Source organism: Symphalangus syndactylus, chromosome 15 (genome assembly GCF_028878055.3).
Source record: "Symphalangus syndactylus isolate Jambi chromosome 15, NHGRI_mSymSyn1-v2.1_pri, whole genome shotgun sequence".
Taxonomy (NCBI): Eukaryota; Metazoa; Chordata; class Mammalia; order Primates; family Hylobatidae; genus Symphalangus; species Symphalangus syndactylus.
This window is the reverse complement of record NC_072437.2, coordinates 29962824-29980763: the sequence shown is the minus strand read 5'-3', so window position 1 is coordinate 29980763 and position 17940 is coordinate 29962824. Positions and strand designations below refer to the sequence as shown.

Here is a 17940-nt window from a genome sequence, read left to right as displayed (position 1 = left end):
CATCTCTACTAAAAATACAAAAATTAGCCAGGCATGGTGGCACATGCCTGTAATCCCAGCTACTCGGGAGACTGAGGCAGGAGAATCACTTGAACCAGAGAGGCGGAGGTTGCAGTGAGCCAAGATTGCAACACTGCACTCCAGCCTGGACGACGAGCAAGACTCCATCTCAAAACAAACAAACAAACAAACAAAAAAGTGATGAAATGTGTCAAAATCGGGAAAATCTGCATAACTTATAAACTAACATGCCAATGCATGGATTACAATGTCTTGAATGGGTAAGAGAACCATTCATAATAAAAGATTGGCCAGTGGTATGCTTTTAGATTCTGTATTGCACTTAAACTTGAAGAAACAATCACTCATCATGTTTTGGTGTAATATCAAAGAACAATGTTAACAATGATCTGAAAAGCCTATTAAATGAAAAGGCTGCCTTTGTCAACTGCATCTGTGTGAGGCTGGATTTTCTTCATATACCTTGACCAAAACAAGACGCTGTTCACAGATTGAATTCGGAAATAGATGTGAGAATATAGCTCTTTTCTATTAAGCGAGACAATAATGAAATTTGCAATAATGTAAAACAATGATATTCTTCACACTAACATTTTTTGTTTTGGAAAATACAGTTCTGTTTTTTACAAAACCAGTAATCTAGTATCATTATGTTTATTATGGTTCTCTTAATGGATTAAATGTTTTAAAATAATTATCAGTTTTTTTTAAATAATACATGTGAATAATATGTATTTCTATATATATGTATGCAGCACACCACAATACAAGCTTTGGGTTTCTCAATAAATTTTTAAGAGTGTAAAGCGTTCCGAGACCGAAAACTTTGATGATTGCTGAGCTACATATGTAAATGTGAGAGCAATCAGCTTGGAGTTTTATTTGCCATTGTAAAAGTGGTGCGATATTTTGAACAAATGATAAGAAACGAGAACCACGACTTTGAGCAATCTGGCCTAGGATGTAGAGGAATGAGTGAAAGAAACAAAATTTTTACCAATAGAGGGTATAAGAGAATGCGTCACCAGCTTTAAAAGCTAGAGTTACTAGGAGACTCTGAATGTTGAGAAGAAGCCACTGCATTTCATTAGGAAGAGGTTGGCAGAAATCTCAATACCATTTCAGTGACAACTTGACCCAATCAACTATTCCTCTCTGCCTGCCTAGCTCTTCCATCATTCCTAGTGGAATTTATGCGGCATCACCAGCAGTATTCTCTATAACCTAAATCTTTTCCCTGAATTTAACTTTACCTTCTTGTTCAAACTAAATAGTTTATTTTCTCCTATATTGTCTTTTGACATGGACTTTTTCTTTGGCAGGGGAAAGAGTGGTAGAAGAGCAACAATATTTATTTTTTTCTCCACAGTGTATTTGGTGATAAAGATCTTAAACGGTATCTTTCTTTTTTTTTTTTTTTTTTTTTTTGAGATGGAGTCTCGCTCTGTCGCCCAGGCTGGAGTGCAGTGGCGCAATCTCGGCTCACTGCAAGCTCCGCCTCCCGGGTTCACGCCATTCTCCTGCCTCAGCCTCTCCGAGTAGCTGGGACTACAGGCGCCCGCCACCAAGCTCGGCTAATTTTTTGTATTTTTAGTAGAGACGGGATTTCACCGTGGTCTCGATCTGCTGACCTCGTGATCCGCCCGCCTCGGCCTCCCAAAGTGCTGGGATTACAAGCGTGAGCCACCGCGCCTGGCCCTTAAACGGTATGTTTCTTTCCCAGAGATTAGGATGCAGTTTTGCAGTTCATAATTAGAAATATTAGAAAATTTTCAGCTGAGTTGACTTCAGTGCAACACATAGCTTTCTCTTTATTTTTGCCATATTTATAATATTAATTTTTGAAAAGAATTATTTCAATAGCTAATTTGGTTTATCATACATAATATCTTAATATGCTAAGTTAACAGTGAAATGTGTGCATTTTGTTCAATTATATAGATAAAGTTTTGTCTTGCTTTATTTTGTTTTTGTGTACATCTATCCCAAATGGCCCTTTTCGGCTATTTTATATAGGATGTCAGACTATTTAAAAAATGATAGTATATTATATGGTTCAGAACCCAGAATCTGGAACCAAATACTCAGAGTTCAAATCCAGACTCTGCTACTTTCTGTATAAACCTTGATCAAATCACTTACACTCTCAGTGCTTCAACCTGATCATCTGTAAAGTAGGAATGATTAATAATACAATGTGTGCTATGTTTACTAATATACATAGTATTATTATGGTTTTTGTGCTAGTAAGAGTACCCGCATCATGGATTGGAGAATCAAGTGAATTAATTTTCCAAAAGAACTTAATAAATCATCTAGCTCACGGCAAGTACATGGCAAAAGTTAGGGATTATTATTATTATTCCTTAATGGTTTTTGAGCACATTCTACCTTTAGGCGCTATGCAAGTAGGTAGCATGTACAAATTCATTTAATTCTCACAGCTGTTCTATGAGATAGGTGCCATTATTATACCTGTTTTCTGATGAGAATAAGTGAGGGGCAAGGAAGTCAGGAAATTTACACTCATGGGACTAGCATCTAATTATGGGGCATTTGAACTGAAGCCTATCAGAATGTACAGAGGCCCCTCATGGGAAAAACGTTGGGAGATAGAAAGATGAACAGGAGGACACAATTCCCGCCTCAACAGATTCGTGAGCACACAGGAAAGGCAGGAGGGTACAGTCAGTCTTAGGACATTGTTCTGAGCAGTCTGTGAACATAAGGAGTGAAAGAATCACTAGTCACCATGCTGCATTTTATTTCAATTGAATCTCACAGCTATTCTGCCCTTGGTCAGAGCAGACACAATTACATCTACTTTATTACAGACAAAATTGACGCTTAGAGAGGTTAAATGGCTCACATAATCAGTACATGGAAGACCTTGGACTACACTCATTGTCTCCTGAGTTTGCAAATCAAGTGTAGATTTTTTAATTTTATTTTTTTGTCTGCTGTGATCAGTATTGTAGTAGGCTGAATATTGGGCCCCAAAGACATCAGGGACAAATCCCTGGAATCTTCGAATTGTTGCTTACATGGAAAAAAAAAAAGGTCTTTGCATATGTGCTTGAATGGAGGATCACGAGATGGGGTGATTATCCTGAATTATCTGGGTGGGTCCTAATAATCACATGAATCTTTAAAAGAGAGGCCTAGGGAGATTTCACACATGAATACACGCAGAAGACAATGTAAGATTAGAATGATGTGGATATAAGCCAAGGAGTGCCAAGAAATGGCAGCAGCTACCAGCAGCTGGAAAAAGAAAGGAATGAATTCTCTTTCAGAACCTCCAGAGGCAGTGCAGCCAAGATCACACCTTGATTTCAGCCTAGTGACACTGCTTTTGGATGCCTGGCATCTAGAACTGAGAAGGCATAATTTTTTGTTATTTAGACTGGGAAATTATTAGCAATTTGCTACAGCAGCAACAGGAAACAAACAGGATCATCCTCTTTTGTTGGGGATACTGTGCTCGTGTATCCACATCTTTGCTCCTATGCTCCCCCGGCAAATCCCCTTTGCCTGCTGGAAGACTCACTGCCTGTCTGGCTTCCATGCTGCCATTTACCAGACTTCTGGTCATGTTCCCTTAGCAACTCATCATTTTATTACCTGACTCTTTCTCTTGACTTCATTTGACATTATTCTTGGCAACTATAACATCCACTTATTTATCCAATATTTTAGTCTCTATCAATGCCCTAGATCACATCCTTTTGCTTACTCAAGGAATTTCCTCCTGCAGTTCCCATCCTGCCTGCTCAGTCATCAATTTATTCCTGTATCCATATGTGAATATTCAGTAAATTCTCCTTCCTCATACAAGCAAAAACCTTTGACCTCATAGCCCACTCCAGTGGCCTGTCTTGGTTTTCTGCTTCCATTATAGCAAACATTTGCAAGAAGTTGCCCATAACGTTGCCTCAATTCTTGTCCTTTTCTTCTCGCATTCTGCTGAAGCAGCTGTTATCAAGGTTGCTAAGGGCTTCTTTTTCTCGTCAGTTCCCATGGTCAACAGTTATTTCTCATCTCAGTTGCCCTTTTAATAGCATTTGACATGATAGATTACTTTCTTCTACTTGCATTATTTTCTTCCCTTGATTTCTGGGACACTCCATTTTCCTGATTTTCTTTTTACTTCACTGGCTTCTTATTCTAATTCTTGTTTCTGGTTACTCTTCTTTTCCTAAATCTCTCCACTCTTCCCTATCTTTTCCCCTGGTTATTTCATCCAGTACCATAACTTTGTTCTCCATAACAGTCACTTTCAGATTTATATCAACGGCCTCAACTTTTCCTGAGACTCCGATTATTTTATCTAATTGTATACTGATACATTTTATTTGATTTTCTAATTGGTAACACGTTCAAAACAAAACCTTTAATTTTCAACCCCACCACACACAAACACGGAACCTGCATACTCTTGCCTATCTTAGTTAATGGTACCACTATGCATCCAGATACTGAGGCCCAGTCTTCAGATTTATCCTTCATTTATCCATTTCCTATATATCTCCCTCCAAACAACCACAAGTTATTTTGCCTATGATTCAGTACATATGGCCAATCTGATCACTTATTGCAGCATACACGTCCACCAATACCACAGTCCAGCCCAGCAATGACTGTCACCAATACTGTTAGCATAGCCTTTAAACTGGGCTTCCTGCTTTCATCCTTACACCCGTCCAGCAGTCCATGCTCCATATATCAGCCACTGTTACCCTTTAAGACGTGAACAGCATCACATTTCTCCCATGTTTAAAATTCCCCATGCTTCGCATTCCACATAGAAAATCTAAACCCCTTACATGATCTGTGGGGCCATCTGAAATCTGTCCCCTGCCTACTTCTCAGACCTTTCTCTCCTCTCACTCACTGAGCTCCAATCACATTGACTTTCCTTTGTTTTCGCATAGTCAGCAACCTTCTTTGCACCTCATAACCTTGCACTCTACCTTCTCTGAGCCCCCTAACCACTCATCTTTTCAAGCTGGCTCTTTTTCATCATTGAGGCCTCCACTTGAATGTTGCTTCCCCAGAGAGGGTTTTCCTTCTCACTGTACCTAAAATGGCCAATCTCAGCCTGGGCAACGTAGAGACACTGTCTCTACAAACAAACAAACACAAATTAGCTGGGTATTGTGGTGGTGCTTGTCTGTGGTCCCAGATACTTGGGAGGCTGAAGTGGGGGAGTCTCTGGAGCCCAGGCAGTCGAGGCTGCAGTGAGCGGAGATCGTGCCAATGCACTCTAGTCTGGGCAACAGAATGAGACCTTGTCTCAGAATAAAATAAAATAGCCAATCTGTAGAAAATCATTTTGCCCAAGCCAGTTTGTCCAAATCAATTTTTTAATTTAGCAAATGACCAAATATTGTTCATAGTTTGGATGTATTTGGTAAACTCAGAAAGTTTCTTATTGAGAATAAGATTAAGACCTTGCTTTTGATTGTCTTTTGGTCAATTGATTATAAGCAAATTGATCTTTGGAAAACAGCGCCCTTCACTTTTCATCCTCTACCCTCTTTTATCCCTCTGTAATACCTAACATAATAATAAATTATTTATATATCTGTTTGCTTTTATACTTTATCTTCTACTCTGTAGATTCTAAGCTTTATAAGGACAGAAACTTGTATGGCTTATTCAGTTTTAGCTTCAAGGTCTAAAACAGGTACTCAAAATATATTGGTTGAATGGATGAATGAAAGAATGAATATCAAAAGAAACTAGATTTGAATACACTAAGAGGGAATGGACAGTGTGCTAATGAAAGCCAAAAATACAGAACATCTCATTCTCTTGAGATTTCAAATAGAGAAAATGAGGGCAGGAATTATGAGTTAGCAGAATGAAAGCTTTTGTTTATTTAAATAAAGAAGAACCATGTTTTTGTGTATGAATTAACTAAAAAAAAAAGAAAAAGAGGAAGGAGAACCACCAATAAAGGATATTGATTTACTTGTTCTGTATAGAAACATAAAGTGGTTAGTAAGAATCTCTTCCGTATAGCTCCTTTGTAGTTCTAGATTGTGTTTCTGAGCTTAAAGATTATCAGAAAATTTGATTTAAAATCTTCACCCCACAATAATTCATGAAACAATCAATGGTTAGTTGTTTGGAACTGATTTTATCTGTTACACAAGTGCTTAAGCGAATTTAAATTTCTGCTAAAATCAAGTTGATTTTCAGAACATAAATAATTATAAAATAATATTAGAAATAAATGTGAAGCACCATGAAGGCCAAATTAATGAGGGAAATGAGGGAGGAAGAAAGTTAAGAGGGCACTTTTCCATGCAGTGCTTGTCCTAGAAGATTAGATTAATTAACAAAATGCTAAGTCTTGATGATACAGATTAATATCCCACTCGCTATTTATTTATATAGATGACTGATTTCTGGACAATTATATTATAAATCATACCGCATAACATTTGAAAATGTCATTAAATTAATATTCCAAAAAACTTTGCACATTTTACTTTTTGGAAAAAAAATGAGGAAATATGCAAATATAAGGGAAAATTCAGTATAAACACTTGGAAGTGTTCTCTAGACTGGATCTAGAGAATTAGGTAGTTGCTTCTTTTGTTTAAAAATACATATCTTCAAGTGGCTATAATGGTCTTCTGAAAATCAAAAGAATTATTACTATTAAAATTATTCAGAAGTACTTTTTTTAAGAAAAAAGGAAATGGAATTAAAATTCATACGTGTGTGATAAAAACTGGTTATAAAATTACTTTTAAAATTATCTACCTACCTATTCATCTATCTGTATAATTTAATACAGAGGGATACATGATTTCAGGCACAGAGTAACTCTAAAGTAGCAGAGTAGTAATAAATTGTCCATTGCAATAACATAATCTGTGACTTGAGAGTTGTAATGCACAAAATGCAAATTCGCTCTGAAAATTTCTCTTTAATCAGATATACATTGTAAAATCATCTGATTTTCTATGGTTGATATGATTTAATCTTTTAAAATCTATTTCATTGCTCTATTTGAGGATATCTGTGGCCTCAACTTATAGTTGAAATTTCAAATTTTTTAAGTTAAAACATTCATATATCAAAAATAAAAAATATGAAAAGGGTCATAAAATATAAGTACATGTCATACCAGAGAGGTTATTATAACAGTTATTCATAATCATTGCTTTTAGAAATCAACTTTATCTTTAAACTAATAAAAGCCTTGTGACTCTTCGGTTTCTCTCGTTACAAAAAGCCACCTGCATATGACTCTTCACTGATTTTGACATTTTTCACATTTAATTTTAAATTGATATCACTCAACTTTATCTCTACCAGTTTTATTTAATGTTAAATCCTTGATTTGTGTCGGTAATCATTTGTGTATATAATAAAATATCTCTAAAAGGAATGTGGGCTGGAAACAGTTGAAGTTTTCAGTCTTAGGTGTTTCATCATTAAATTAAGATTAATGGAATGTTAATGTTGAAAATGGAAATAGATGCAGATAAACTTCATGCATTCCAAATCCAGTTTTTAGTGAGATAACACATAAATGATTTTATGCATAGATAAATTAATTTTCCCATAAGGCTGGGGAGAATTACATTCTATATTTAAACAGTAATTAGATTGCACTTGCAGCCTTTAATTCAATCTACCACTCAGGCATTATAAGGAAAACTGGAAATTATTCTGTCTTGATGACTTGTTCTGATATCACTGGAAAGAAGAGCTTATTGAAATTCTCAATGAAAAACACAAAAAGATAATTTTTTATTCCTAATCTGTTTCTTAAATTCCTTAAACAAGACTGGAAAATGTTTATTTTCAATGTGTGCTACAATTTTTAATGCTTGAACACAAAGCTACTACTTACATAGCTTGGTTGAGAAGTATTTTTATGTATTATAACTTTGTAATGAAAGAAACTGTAGTTTCTCTTTCATAATTAAGTAGATGTGATTAATTGTTCAGCACCTTACTGATCTTGGATTTATAAACAATTATGTTATATGTCTATTACACTTTTGGAGAACAGCACATATTTTGTTACTTGACAATTATTTTGAAAGTTTAAATTCTTGCTAATATCAAAATGTTAATTCAGTAAAATAGAAACACTCAACTCCTTGGTAAACATGGTATAAGAACAAAGTGATAGTTTTACAAATTCAAAGTTAATACAAATGAGTAGCTATAGTAAATTCAATTTTGATTTTACCAATTTTAATTAAAAATTAGTACAAAATTATTCAATGGCTTGGCTCCTAGATCGTTCATTTTTGATAGGTGTTTACATATTAAAATTTTATGAAGTGATTAGGACAAAAAAATTCAAAATATGTTTATCCCTAAGCATTGAAGAATCAACTATGTATAGACCAATAGTTTACAGTTTTTTATTGGTTGGATTTAAGAAATATTTATGATCACAGATATAATATATAAAAATATGTACATTACATATATTTGGGTAATTCAATTAACTGGAATATTTCAATATCAGATTTAATACATATGGAAAGCCCCCCAATTTTTTAATATTGTGATGAGTTAATAGCATGGTGAAAAACTAATGCAATAAATTACCTAAATCAAATCTATTTTGTGTTCAGATATTCAGGAAATAAACAGAATATTGACACGATTGTGTGCCATTGAAGTACAGAGATTTGTTTGGAGAAATACATCATTAGACAATTTCACTATTGTGTAAATATAACAGAGTATACTTACACAGATATAGACCTTATAGTCTGCTACACACCTAGGCTATATGGTATAGGTTCATTGCTCCTAGGCTACAAACCTGTATGACATGTTACTATACTTAATACTTTGGGTGTTTGTAATGCAGTGGTAAATCTTTGTGTATCTAAGCATATTTAAACTTAGAAAAGATACAGTGAAAGGATGGTATAGACTGAGCCTGTAATCCTAGCACTGTGGGAGGCTGAAGGAGCAGATACCTTGAGGCCAGGAGTTTGGGACCAGCCTGGGCAACATAGCAAGACCCCATCTCAACAAAAAAAAATAAAAAATAAAAATTCGCCTGGCATAGTTGTCCATACCTGTAGTCCCAGCTACTGGGGAAGCTGGGGCAGGAGGGTTGCTTTGAGCACAGAAGGTTTGGGCTACAGGGAGCTATGATCATGACATCACACTGCAGCCTGGGTGATGGAGCAAGATGTTGTCTCAAAAAATCATATATAAAAATATATATACACGTAAAATTATGGTATAATTTTTTTTAAAAAAAGGTACACCTGTATAGGGCACATAACATGAGTGGAGCTTGCGAGACTAGAAGTTGCTCTAGGTAGGTCAGTAAGTGAGTGGTGAGTGAATGCGAAGGCTTAGGACATTACACTATTATAGACTGTACAAATACTGTATACTTAGGCTATACTAAATTTATTTTAAAAATCTTTCTTCAATAACAAAGTAACCTTAGCTTACAGTAGTTTATCAAGTTTACTTTATAAACTTCAATTTTTAAAAAACTTTTTGATTTTTTGTAGTAACATTTAGCTTAAAACACAAACTCATTGTACAAAAATGTTTTCATTATAGCCTTACTCTATAAGCTTTTTTCTATTTTTAAATATTTATTTATTTTTTTACTTTTCAAACTTTTTTGTTAAAAGCTAAGACACAAACACACACGTTAGCCTAGGCCTACACAGGGTCAGGATCAATATCACCGTCTTCCGCCTCCACATCTTGTCGCACTGGAAGGGCTTCAGGGACAATAACAGGCACGGAGATGTCGTCTCCTGTGATAACAGTGCCTTCCTCTCCTATGACAATAACGCCTTCCTCTGGAAGACCTGACTTAGCTGGCTTTATGGTTCACTTAAAAAAAAATCAGTAGAAGGGGTACACTCTAAAATAACAATAAAAAACATAGCATGGCAAACACCCAGTAACAAAGTTGTTTATTATCATTATCAAATATTATGTACTGTACATAATTGTATGTGCTAGACTTTTATATGACTGGAAATCTAGTATTTTTGTTAATACCAGCATCGTCACAAACATGTAATATGTTGGACTATGATGTTATGATGGCTGTGATATCACTAAGTTATAGGAATTTTTCAGCTCCATTATAATCTTATGGGACCAACGTCATATATACAGTGAGTCATTCACCAAAACATCTTACAAGGCACATGACTGTATTTGATAACATATAATCTCCCCTTCAAAGGGTAGTAAAGTCAATACACAGTTTATGAAAGCTAAAATTTTAATGCATGTGGTATTAGAGAAAAGTTTTAAAATTTCACTCTAATATGATTCCTGAAGTTATTATCAAGTTCTTTTTGGTTGTTTTGTTTTAAAGAATAAAATTGAATCAGAGAAAAACTACTCTAAAATCAAATAAAAACTGTATAATTTGTTCAGAAATTCATTTTTAATTACAAAATCAAAGAGTACTCAGAATTAGTTTGTTGCTAATAATACACAGTGGCCTTAAAAGAGAAATAATGATATTTGGAAGTGCTATACTCACTTTTATTTTGAATAGAAACTCCTAAATATTGAATATATTCTCTTCAACATTGCTTTTACAATATAAATTACTTTGTAAAACATACCTGTTAGGGCTACTTAAACTCCATATTTTCCTAAATCATTATGTTATAAATTAATTGGGCTGAAATTTATAAAGAAATATTTCACCTTGCCTTTATAAAAATTGCATGTGTAGGCATCATTTAGAGTTGGCAGAAATCTGATGGAACATCAGTATTGACTGATTCAGCAATGTTCAACCCTTATTCCACTAAGAATAATATGGCAATTGTCAGTCATATGAACACATACAGCACATATCTTAGAAACCTGGATGGAAAGCATGTAAGGATGCCTGTGATATCTTTGAATCTATCCTCATTTTATCTTTAACAAATTAAACAATTTTAAAACATTGTGATTTAACCATTATTGGTAAATAAAATTATTTGTGACCCACTTCGCGATTCTTAGCCGCACACAAACTGCTCAGAAAAATGACCTATTTCACGGAGAAACATACAGGCTTGGCAGTTTTATTGTAGTTCAAGCCACAAAGATTCAATTCTGTTTTCACACTTTGTCCTGTGGATCTGTGAAAACAGAGTGTAGTGGCTGAGACTGCAGCTGTGGGGTCAGGTTATCATAGTGGAATGCTTGCTGAACAACTCTGTAAGCGCAGAGAGAATATTTGACACGCATTCGCAACCGCAATGTTTCAAAAACTGGCCAGGTTAAAAGAATCACCTGGACTGCTTGTTAAATATAGATTCCTGAACCAAGACGAACCTACTGAGTTAGAATTTCAAATGCAGAGACTTGACAATCTGTATTTTTTCTCCATGAAGCCCAGGTGATCAGGCCATTTGGGGAAACCTGGCATTAATGCTGGCTGACATGATAGAGCTGCTAATCTCAATTGAAGGCTTTTCATTATCATCCCATTTTCATTCTTTCATATTTTTATTGAGGAACTAGTTACTAGCGACGCACAGATAACACATGAGCTCTACCTAACAATTTATACATACTCTGTTGAAACAGAATTGCAATTACTTTTAAAAGCTGTTACCTTTGATTGCAGGGTAGATGCTAGATGCACCTTAATATATCACACTAAAGCCTGGAAATCAATGTGAATTAGATCAGTATCAGACTTCATGATATTGTGTTATTATTTATTTGTACTTGGACTCTATGGCGTATTCATGACACAGTTCTGCTTCATTAGTACCTCTCTCAGCACCTCTGCATTTTGTTATTCCATTTTGTTTTTTCCTACTCTTCTTCCATCTATTTTTGTAACATACTCAAACAGTGCTTTGATTACTAAGTTGTTGCGTGATCTTTTTTTTTTTTTTTTTTTTTTTTTTTATTATACTTTAGGGTTTTAGGGTACATGTGCACAATGTGCAGGTTTGTTACATATGTATCCATGTGCCATGTTGATTTCCTGCACCCATTAATTCGTCATTTAGCATTAGGTGTATCTCCTAATGCTGTCCCTCCCCCCTCCCCCCACCCCACAACAGTCCCCGGAGCGTGATGTTCCCCTTCCTGTGTCCGTGAGTTCTCATTGTTCAATTCCCACCTATGAGTGAGAACATGCGGTGTTTGGTTTTTTGTCCTTGCGATAGTTTACTGAGAATGATGTTTTCCAGTTTCATCCATGTCCCTACAAAGGACGCGAACTCATCATTTTTTATGGCTGCATAGTATTCCATGGTGTATATGTGCGTGATCTTTTACAACCTAAATAAAAGTGACTATATGATTGGGACTATAGGAGGTAATTATATTGAATATATTTTATTATTGTATATTGAAACAGTCCAGTATCCTTATTTAGGCTAATTATGAAATGTAATGACTAATATATCCAAGGTGTTTACTGTTGCTTAATGCCGCATTTTGATATACCATTTTGACTTGCTGATTATTCCAACTTTCTATTTTTAGATTTTCTCCCTTAATTTATGGGTAAATTATTCTTGGTTCTTTCTGTGGATAAATTGACTTGAGATCATCAGTTATTTAAGTAAGAAACAAAATATCCCACAGTAAAGTCTTTGAAGATAAGATGATAAGAAAAAGGATATGATTAATAATGTGGTCACAATAATTTATTTTCATCAAATAATAGCACTCATGGGTTTCCCAGTGCTTAATGAAATGTGATAATTTATGGATACTTTGAAAATGAATGCTTTACTTTCTCTTTAGTTAGAACATGTGAGGAGGTCTAAGGATTGTCTGGTTTTCCTTTGGGAATCTAACCTCCCTTTGTAGCAACCAATGTGTAATCTACTAGCTTTCATTCTGGAAAAGAAAAAGATTTAAAAAATTATAAAAATATAGCAGGTGGTGAATTAAGTACTTAATGTGACCATCTTTTGTAAATAATGAAGTCAGATTATGAAATAAATTTCTCAGCGACACTTTTTTCTATCAATAGTGAGTTATGGATGACTATAGAATAAAGTAAGAAACTACCATACATGTAACTTATTTTTTATTTCATTACTTTTTTTTTTTATTTTGAGATGGAGTCTCACTCTGTCACCGAAGCTGGAGTGCAATGGTGCAATCTAGGCTCACTGCAACCTCCGCCTCCCGGGTTCAAATGATTCTTCTGCCTCAGCCTCCCGAGTAACTGGGATTGCGGGCATCTGCCACCATGCCTGGGTAATGTTTGTATTTTTAATAGAGAGGGGGTTTCCCCATGTTGGTCTGGCTGGTCTCGAACTCTTAACCTCAGGTGATCCACCTCTCTCGGCTTCCCAAAGTGCTGGAATTACAGGCGTGACCCACCGCACCCTGTGATTTCATTACTTTTAAACAGATTGTGATTCTAGAAATATATCTCTATAAAACTTGTGTGTTGTAGGCAGTGGCCACTGTTGTCCGGTCATTATCCTTGGAAAACTGAATTTGGTTGAGTAGGCTGAGAATTATGACTTAGATCCTTAGATTAGTTTTGATGAGTCATTTAATATTTGGAGCAGATGGACAGTGTTAACATGAATACTAAACCTTCTCATCTTTTACCTCTGCTTGTGTTACAGAAACCCTTGAAACTCTCATCAAACAAGCAGAAAATTACACCAGTATACTTTTTTGCAATATTTACAGGAACATGGCCTTGGAGGCTGCTGCTTCAGTTCAGGAGTTCTTCACTGATGTGGGGCTGTATTTATTTGGTGCAGATGTTAATCCTGAAGAATTTGTAAACAGATTTTTTGACAGTCTTTTTCCTCTGGTCTACAACCACCTCATTAACCCTGGTGTGACTGACAGTTCCCTGGAATACTCAGAATGCATCCGGATGGCTCGCCGGGATGTGAGTCCATTCGGTAATATTCCCAAAAGAGTAATGGGACAGATGGGGAGGTCCCTGCTGCCCAGCCGCACCTTTCTGCAGGCACTCAATCTGGGCATTGAAGTCATCAACACCACAGACTATCTGCACTTCACCAAAGAGTGCAGCAGAGCCCTCCTGAAGATGCAGTACTGCCCGCACTGCCAGGGCCTGATGCTCACTAAGCCTTGTATGGGATACTGCCTCAATGTCATGCGAGGCTGCCTGGCGCACATGGCGGAGCTTAATCCACACTGGCATGCATATATCCGGTCGCTGGAAGAACTGTCAGATGCAATGCATGGAACATACGACATAGAACACGTGCTGCTGAACTTTCACTTGCTTGTTAATGATGCTGTGATACAGGCTCACCTCAATGGACAAAAATTATTGGAACAGGTAAGTAGGAACTCCAGATTTCCAGTCTGATTTCTTGTAATTCAAAGATTAGCCATGATATACTTTAGGAAATAGTAGGAGAATGTATCCGTTGATATATTCAATCCAAGATATTATATTTTTTATATCTTATGATAAAATTTTGATTGGCTGAAATACCACATTCTCTCCGAAGTAGAAGTCTGCTGAAAGGGTGAGTTCTGTGATGTGGCAAGAGCTCAGGTTTGAAATCAGGAACAGCATAGATTTGAATATTTAGCCTACCAGTAATTAGCTAAATGAAATTAGGTAAGTCCCTTTGGACTCTTTGCACCTCAAGAGTAGGAATTAAAACACAAGTCCTAGTGTTAAATTGGATTTCACATTTGTCTCTGCCTCTTACTAGCTCTGAGTTTACCCATTTGCTTATTTTATCTCTGTTTCCTTCAGTTTCCTCTTTGGTTAGATGGGACGATGTAACACCATAATAGTATCCTCTTGAGAATAAAATGAACTTACACACTTAATGTCTTGTGCATAGTGTTTACATTTTACCAATTATCACTATCACATTATATTATTTAGAAATAATTCACTGATGTATCTGATTTTTTTTTCTTTTTATTTGAAATGGAGTCTCACTATGTCGGCAAGCTGGAGTGCAGTGGCATGATCTCGGCTCACTGCAACCTCCACCTCCCGGGTTCAAGCGATTCTCCTGCCTCAGCCTCCCAAGTAGCTGGGACTATAAGTGCCCGCCACCATGCCTGGCTAATTTTTGTAGTTTTACTAGAGACAGGGTTTCACTATATTGGACAGGCTGTTCTCAAACTCCTGACCTCACAACCTGCCCGCCTTGGCCCCCCAAAGTGCTTGGATTACAGGCGTAAGCCACCATGCCTGGCCTTCTCTGATGTTTTAAATGCTCCCAAAGTAAACATTTATTTCTTAGGGGTGTAGAGCTCAAAAAATATTTTAAATAATCATTTAATTAAATAAATACTTGTAATTTTCTTTATGAATGAGAAAAAATTGATATTTTCAGAAAATATTAGGCAAGTCTCTAAAGTATTTTTAATATTAATGGATATAGATAGATTACCCTCTTGTTAATAAATTATTAATTCATTTGGTAAATAAATACTTCATATTTTTTGAAATCCTATTTCTTAGTAATTACATTTAATATTTCTTGCTGTAATTTGACACTTTAACTTATTAAAGGCATAAGATCATAGAGTCTGGTTTAATAACATTGTTTCAAGATGTTCTAAATAGAACAAGTGTTACCAGGAAACACAGCTAAATATTGATTCTATACAGTTTTAGGAAAAAAAAAAGGTGTTTTCTTTTTTTTTTTTTTTTGAGACGGAGTCTCGCCCTTTCACTGAGGCTGGAGTGCAATGGCGTGATCTTGGCACACTGCATCCTCCGCCTCCCGGGTTCAAGCAATTCTCCTGCCTCAGCCTCCTGAGTAGCTGGGATTACAGGCATGCATCACCACGCCCAGCTAATTTTTTGTATCTTTAGTAGAGACAGGGTTTCACCTTGTTGCCCAGGTTGGTCTCGAGCCCCTGGCTTCGTGATCCACCCACCTCGGCCTCCCAAGATCAGAAGCATAATTTTCGACAAAAAAACTCCCATTCTATTTTTTTCTTACAGATAAGTCTTTCACCTATTCTATCTATGCAATATCAGTAGAGATTCAGCTGGTTGTACTCAAATTACTTTAGAATTACTATATAATTCTATCAATAAAACCTATCAAAAATGACTTTACGGTGAATTGTATAATATATACTAACATACTTTAATTAACTGTTAAGGAAACTAATATCTTATCACTTCCTCTGTACACTTCCTCTGACATTTATCTGACTCTGTAGACAGTAAGCATAGTAAATTTATTAAGTGTTTTTAGGTGTTTAAACTATGCCTTCAATAAAAGAAAAGTTAAAATAGCCTAGATTATTTAGGACAAAATGCTAATTTTGTCCAATTTATTCAATGATGTGATATGCATTTTCCTAAAATAGCAAAGTATATGAGATTTTGCAAATATAGGTCCCAGAGAACAAAAAAAGGTTAGGAAAGAATTCTCAAAATCTCAGTCTCCAAAGTAACCTAATTAAAATACAATGCCATTGCAATTTTAGATATTTTAAATTTAGATATCTAAATGCAATACATTCTACAGTAACTATCACACATGAACTTGACAAAAGTCATGACATTTGCTTAGCGTCAGTCAGTCTAGTGCAGTGTGGGAGTTTTTGAGTGATGAAGAAGAGGTGGCAGAGTGCATCACCTTCTCGTGGCCATGACGCTTTCACAATAATAAGAAGGCTAATATGCCCTTTCCCTAGAAAAGTAACACACGCTGACACACAGGCACGTGCAAAATATTGCATATAATTTCAGTGACTTTACAGCTCCTGTGATGCCACAGATCTGAGGGTGAGGACCCTGCGTTAAAGAGAGGACATCTCATTCTTAGGGTAAAATAGAATGATACCAGAGTTGGTTCCTAGAGAGGTTCAAACATGGATGAAATTATTTTGAAACTAATGTTGGATATGTAGAGTGTGTTCTTTTGAGCATGACTCAGATCAGAATGTATAAACTTTAGACAGAGAAGAGATTGGAGTGAATAAGTAGAATCTCTAGGGTTGCTCCAGTTTCCATAATATATGAAAAGCTGACAAGATATTGTTTCTGAAATAAAAATGTTTTGGTGGGGGAGCTTTCATTCATGCACATATTTGGACTTGGCTGCCACAAGGTGGAAGGTGTGACCAAAGGTTGTGTGTAAGCTACGTCATAGGCAAAGCCCATGGGTGGTTGGACAAAATTTAATTCAAAATACCATTGCAATTTTAGATATTTTAATTTTAGATATCTAAATGCAATACATTCCACAGTAACTATTAGTAGTGTTGAAAGATATTATTTTTACCTTTGCTTAATTTTTGCTTAACATATGTGGTGGGTTGATATTGAACTTATGATTTAGTACGTGGCTCTTCTGAGGAATAAGACTGGGAATTTACAAAGAAAAAGAAAAGGCATAAGAATTAAATCTGTAGCAATTGAGGGGGGAAAATATAAGCTCCTAGTGTGAAAGTCATCTCTGAAAGAATCCAGTGAAAGTGGGCTGACTTTGATTTATAGAAAACACTGTAAGCTAATAAAGCAGAAAAGGAAGATTCATTAGACCACAGGACGGTTATCTATTCTAACTCACAGTTCTACGTAGAGATCATTTCTAAAGGTTTTCACCCACCGACTTCTGATCACTAAATAGTGTTAAGGAACTTCTTACTCCAGATGTGACCATATTGTGTAGTGACAATTAATTGTTTCTATTTTTAATATGAAGATAATTTTGTTTTTTTCAGATATGGAATGAGATGTTTTCTGATTAGAGGCAAGTCAAAGGGTAATTTTATTGTGCGTGGATTTTCTGTTCAGATATCATAAATTTGATACTCTGTTGAGGTAGTTCTGTGATATTTCGGCCTCTGCTGGTAGGAGTTCTCTTCACGTGCCTGATTAAATCTGAATCCTTCTTATTTTGGAGATTTGACCCCCGCATGTGTAGGCTGTGCTAGTGGAGTGGTGATAGTGGTGAGTGGAACCTCTCCTGAGGCGATTAG

General features: G+C 35.8%; 1 protein-coding gene across 2 annotated transcripts in view; it reads left to right on the top strand.

Moving 5' to 3' along the window:
• The window catches only part of GPC5 (glypican 5), a 1476320-nt gene that overhangs the window by 279578 nt on the left and 1178802 nt on the right, over positions 1–17940 (top strand). For both annotated transcript variants that reach the window (XM_063618675.1, XM_063618676.1), the window contains exon 3: positions 13611–14305. In XM_063618675.1, the coding sequence (XP_063474745.1) occupies positions 13611–14305 (695 nt within the window). The remainder of the gene's footprint in view (positions 1–13610; positions 14306–17940) is intronic.